Below are 6000 nucleotides of genomic sequence, written 5' to 3'. Positions count from 1 at the left end.
AAGTTTAAAATATGGAGCACTGGCTGCCGCCAATACTGGCAGTCCTGCTTCTTCTACCTAATATAACAATGAGCAAAGACGTGATCAAACCACCCACCTGTCAATCAAAGCGTCCACGCTCTTAATCCTGCATAACTTTAAGCCTTAATATAATGTGAACAGGTGAGTTGTATATAAATTCACCCTCAGTACAGTTGTCATGAACGGGGAAATTAGCTACAGAGACCAAAACTGTTTTTTGTACCAGGCTGTAAACATGTTTATTTCTGCTGTGAAGTTGGACATTTGGACATGGGGACTTATGGAGACTGACTCACTTCTTCTGGAGTCTTGTTGCTGTTTAGGTTTGTGGTTGTGCAAACTTGAACTACTTTCCATACTGTATAATATTTACAGTAAACGTGTGTAATACATTTGAACTCACTGGTTTCCAAAGAGAAGAACAAAGGTGACAAAATGGCAGCTGGTGATGCTCCTGTGTTTGTAGTCCTCGTCTCTGACAGCTCACCTTTTACAGACAGTCGAGGATTTCATCACTGAAGATGAAGATGATGAAATGATTGCCTTTATTAGTGGTTGTTGGGCTGATGATTGTCACTGACTGGAGGATTTACCTTTATTTCAGCCAGCTCCTCTCTGTTCAGGTGTTTCCTTGTTCCCTCCCCCTCAGATCTACAGTTTGAAGATGGGTGGAACCAACATGTGCTGACGTGTCAGCTGACAGGCCGCATGTTGTTGAGATCAGAGCTCAAACTAGTTTCATTTCTGAGGAAGTCAAACTCAGACAGTCGTCGACGCGGAGAGGAGAAATGGCGCAGCAAGGAAATAAACTGGACCGGGAAACCTTCTCTTGTCCGATCTGTCTGGATCTACTGAAGGATCCGGTGACTATTCCCTGTGGACACAGCTACTGCATGAACTGTATTCAAAACTTCTGGGATGGAGAGGATGAGAAGAGAATCCACAGCTGCCCTCAGTGTAGGCAGACCTTCACACCGAGGCCTGTCCTGAAGAAAAACACCATGTTAGCAGCTTTAGTGGAGGAACTGAAGAAGACTGGACTCCAAGCTGCTCCTGCTGATCACTGCTATGCTGGACCTGAAGATGTGGCCTGTGATGTCTGCACTGGGAGAAAACTGAAAGCTCTGAAGTCCTGTCTGGTCTGTCTGGCCTCTTACTGTGAGAAACACCTCCAGCCTCATCATGATGTAGCTCCATTAAAGAAACACAAGCTGGTGGAGCCCTCCAAGAAGCTCCAGGAGAACATCTGCTCTCGTCATGATGAGGTGATGAAGATGTTCTGCCGTACTGATCAGCAGTGTATCTGTTATCTCTGCTCTGTGGATGAACATAAAGGCCACGACACAGTCTCAGCTGCAGCAGAAAGGACTGAGAGGCAGAGAGAGCTCGAGGTGAGTCGACTAAACATCCAGCAGAGAATCCAGGACAGAGAGAAAGATGTGAAGGAGCTCCAACAGGAGGTGGAGGCTATCAATGGCTCTGCTGATAAAGCAGTGGAGGACAGTGAGAAGATCTTCACTGAGCTGATCCGTCTCATGGAGAAAAGAAGGTCTGATGTGAAGCAGCAGGTCAGATCCCAGCAGGAAACTGAAGTGAGTCGAGTCAAAGATCTTCAGGAGAAGCTGGAGCAGGAGATCACTGAGCTGAAGAGGAAAGACGCTGAGCTGGAGAAGCTCTCACACACAGAGGACCACAACCAGTTTCTACACAACTACCCCTCACTGTCACGACTCAGCCAATCTACAGACTCATCCAGCATCAATATCCGTCCTCTGAGGGACTTTGAGGATGTGACAGCTGCTGTGTCAGAGCTCAGAGATAAACTACAGGACGTTCTGAGGGACCAACGGACAAACATCTCACTGACAGACACTGAAGTCCATGTTTCACTGTCAGGACCAGAACCAGAGCCCAAGACCAGAGCTGAGTTCTTAAAATATTCACGTGAACTCACACTGGATCCAAACACAGCAAACACACAGCTGTTATTATCTGAGGGGAACAGAAAAGTGACATTTATGAGACAACCTCAGTCTTATTCTAGTCACCCAGACAGATTCACTTATTGGCCTCAGGTCCTGAGTAGAGAGAGACTGACTGGACGTTGTTACTGGGAGGTGGAGAGGAGAGGAGATGGAGTTTATGTAGCAGTCACATACAAGAATATCAGCAGAGCAGGGAGATCAGATGAATGTGGATTTGGATACAATGACAAATCTTGGAGGTTATATTGTGTCACAAACAGTTATTACTTTTGGTACAACAAAGTCCGCACTCCCGTCTCAGGTCCTCGGTCCTCCAGAGTTGGAGTGTACCTGGATCACAGTGCAGGTATTCTGTCCTTCTACAGCGTCTCTGAAACCATGACTCTCCTCCACAGAGTCCAGACCACGTTCACTCAGCCTCTCTATGCTGGACTTTGTATTTATTATGGATCCTCTGCTGAGTTGTGTGAAGTCAAATAGACAGAAGTCATTGAAGGGTTAAATTCTGTGTTTCATGTCTTCAGCTTGTTTTGTTTCCATCATTGTTGCTGACAGCTGATTGTTGTGGCATTTCTTCACCTGTCAATCAAACACTGTGGGCGGTACTTTGCCCTCTTCTCATTGGTGGTTGTGTAAATGTTTGAGTTTCTTTAGGTGGCGCTCCTTCCTGTGTCTGTTTAGCCATGGAGGCTATCACTGCTCATGATGACTTTAGTTTGTATGATCAGAATCAATAAGGAGATGATTCATTCTTTTCTTGTACATATGTGAGATTCAATGAAGAAACAACATTTAGTTTGTGTCTCAGTCAATAAAGAGGATTTATTACACAGACTGCAAGTCTTCATGTTTTCATTGAACATGTCTCTAAATGAACTCCCTGCATTCACCCTGTTTATTTCACTGAGCTGCTTTCTCGTGGTTAAAGTGACAAATAAAGTTGAGTTTGAACTGAAGGTGACTGACAGTGAAGAAGAAGAACAGACAGATGGATCACCACAGACTGTAGAAAACATGGATGCAGTCGTGACAAAGTGCCGTTGTGAAGCTCTGTGTGGTCGCTCTGGTCGTCTCCGTCTGGGCGGTCCTGCCTCCGCCGCCTCCCGACTAATCTAAAAATGGTTATAGAGGCGGAGCTGAATGAAGCCTGGTTGGTCAAATAAGCCACCTGTGACCACACCCACCTGTCAATCAAAGCGCCCACGCTCTTAACCCTGCATAACTTTAAGCCTTAATATAATGTGAACAGGTGAGTTGTATATAAATTCACCCTCAGTACAGTTGTCATGAACGGGGAAATTAGCTACAGAGACCAAAACTGTTTTTTGTACCAGGCTGTAAACATGTTTATTTCTGCTGTGAAGTTGGATATTTGGACATGGGGACTCAAGCCTCAGGTGGACGTTAGAGGAACTGCAGTTTTTGGCATTTTGCAGCCATGGTCTTTGCTTTGCACTGATTTAAATGTTAACAACAAACATACCGGAGCTTTAAGATCGGTCTCAGTTTGAAAAGTCTTCATCGGCTGTCGCGGACAAAGGTTTTTTTCAGCTCTTTTCAGAAGAAAAGAACAATTATTGAATAGTTCTTTTATTTCATGGGAATAAATATGTAGATAAATGTTCAGACTGTGGTTCAGGATGTCATGAGGCGACATGACGGGAAGGTTCCCCCTCATGTTCTCGTCTGTGACGGTAATACTCGTCCTCACACTCTGCCACACGTGTTTCTAGAAGCTCTATGAACGGCCTTACGGGACGGACAAACCCGCTGCACCTTTGATGTCGGCTCCAAGAGGAATCCCGTGATGTTTTTTCAAGAGCGCCTGATGACCCCGGAGGCACCCTATGCTTGATCTAGACCCTCCAACACTGGAGCAGCAAGCCACATGTCCAAACCCATCCAGCCAGAGAAAGACGATAAGACAGAGAGGGGAGGTCAAGAAGCAGAAGCAGCTCATGCTTCACGTCAAATGTCTTCAGCATCCCGTATTGGCGTGTCAACATCAGCGTTGTGTGTTTGTGAGAGGAGTTCAGGAGCTCTGGGCCAGCTGTGGTGGAGCAGCTGTTACCCGGGGTTACAGCCTCCATTCTCTGCAACAAACACAGCCTCCCAGAGTCGAGCATCCTTTCCGGTCTGCTCCACAAAAACACCACCCACGTATCTCTCTCTCTCTCTCCCACTCTCCGTCTCCATCACACTCTCATCCCTCTCTCTTCGTCCTCGTCGGACGTCGGGGCGGTCGAGAGGCTGAAAGATTCAACATGGATGGCACTTCTGCTGTGCAGCGTGAACACTCTGAGATCCGGTGCAGCACTTGTGACTTTGTTGTCATGTGTATATATATATATCATAATATGTGTGTGTGTGTGCAGGTTTGCAGGCTCGGCACAGCCATCATGTGGTCAGCAGGAGTACTGCAGGCGTGACAATTTATGAGGCGAACGTCCATAATAAAGTGAGTGTGTGTGTGACAGTGACAGGCTGGATCGCCGTACGCAGGATGGACCTTGAACACGTTACCGACCTGCTCCCAGGTTGCTGCTATGTGGTTGCCCATCACTCCACCATGTCCCCACGGTTTCTTGATACAGGGATCGATGCAGTTGATCTTCTTCTCTAGAGATGGGAACGTTTTTTATCACATCAGATCTCCTTTCTCGTCTTCTTACGCTACAGATCTCATTCACCCATTCACACACACTCACCACGGTGCAGCCTTCAGGAGCAATGTGGGGTTCAAGATCTCTGAAGGACACTTTGGAGATCGTCCTGCCCCAGTGATGCATTTTACGACGAAATAATCTTTTACGGGAAGACTTCCCGTAACAGACAAATGATGCAAAGAAAGAATGACTGCATGCAACATGATTATAAGAACGATGTTTCTCAGTAAAGACAGAAAAAAATCGGATATTTGTGGACGACAAAGACCTTCGTAGGATCGATAATTAAATCATCATCTTTGACTTCTGTGCACCGACTCAACTGACTGACCGTTGATATCATGACCTGACAATAATCGTCCAACAAGCGAAGGGGGTTGCAGTCAGTGCCTCTACATCCTACACAGCGGCCCTTTAATCTCACGAAGAACAAATAACATCATTGTAATCGGATACAGGCAGGACATCGCGTCAGAGTTTGCTTTGTCTCCTTTGCATATTCAAAACTTTAATGCGAGTCATCAACTGCAGAAGTTTCATGATGATATCGATGAGTCCTGTTCACCTGCAGAGTCTCTTAAAGGTCCGGTGTGTATTCAGGATTTGGCGCCACCTGGAGGTGAAGCTGCAGACTGCAACCGAATGAATACTCTCGCACGCCTCTCCTTCCAAACACGTAGGGAAAATACAACAGACGCCATGTTTCTTTCAAATCATGTAAATCACGTTGTCTCTGCCAACCTGAGAGATGAGCTAATAAAAGACACCGAGGCTCTCTTTAAACAACAATCTGAATCAGTATTCCAGCACATCGGCTTCCAGACGCTCAATACGAGCGGTTGCAACAATCTCCTGGTTTCTATGGCGACTCCACCTACACAGCGAGCCAGCAGTGGAGGCAACACAAACGTCTTCATCCTGCCTGCATGGCTGTTTGCATACAGAGGATCTCTCCCCCGTCTGGAGGTCAGCGCCTCGTCATCCGCCCACCGAACTCCACAGTGTTACAGTCGTTACATAACACGGCTCCATTTATTTATCGGGAAGCTTTGAGGAGTAACGAGGAACCTGCAGACTCGCTGCAGATTCTCCTTTGTGTTTTGGAACCGGAGGGGGCTGCAATCAGCGACTGCACACTGATCCTACAACTGTAACAATTCTCAAACCAAAACGAACTTTGGATTTATTACCAAGCGCAAACCTCCGTGTGTCTGTGAAGTGCAGTTCCTCTAACGTCCACTTGAGGCTGGCTCCAGAAGAAGTGAGTCAGTCTCCATAAGTCCCCATGTCCAAATGTCCAACTTCACAGCAGAAATAAACATGTTTAC

General features: G+C 46.5%; 1 protein-coding gene across 1 annotated transcript; it reads left to right on the top strand.

Annotated features, from left to right (window-relative positions):
* Positions 1–809: 809 nt before the first annotated feature.
* LOC104929669 (tripartite motif-containing protein 16) lies at positions 810–2486 on the top strand. Its single transcript, XM_010744250.3, has one exon. The coding sequence runs from the start codon at positions 810–812 to the stop codon at positions 2484–2486; it is 1677 nt and encodes a 558-aa protein (XP_010742552.3).
* Positions 2487–6000: the final 3514 nt, after the last annotated feature.

This window comes from Larimichthys crocea, chromosome XII, assembly GCF_000972845.2.
Source record: "Larimichthys crocea isolate SSNF chromosome XII, L_crocea_2.0, whole genome shotgun sequence".
Lineage (NCBI taxonomy): Eukaryota > Metazoa > Chordata > Actinopteri > Sciaenidae > Larimichthys > Larimichthys crocea.
Note: the sequence above shows the minus strand (reverse complement) of the source record. Positions and strands in the feature narration are given on the sequence as shown.

Coding starts and splice junctions, on each gene's coding strand:
- LOC104929669 (XM_010744250.3), top strand. CDS start 810: ATGGCGCAGCAAGGAAATAAACTGGACCGGGAAACCTTCTCTTGTCCG.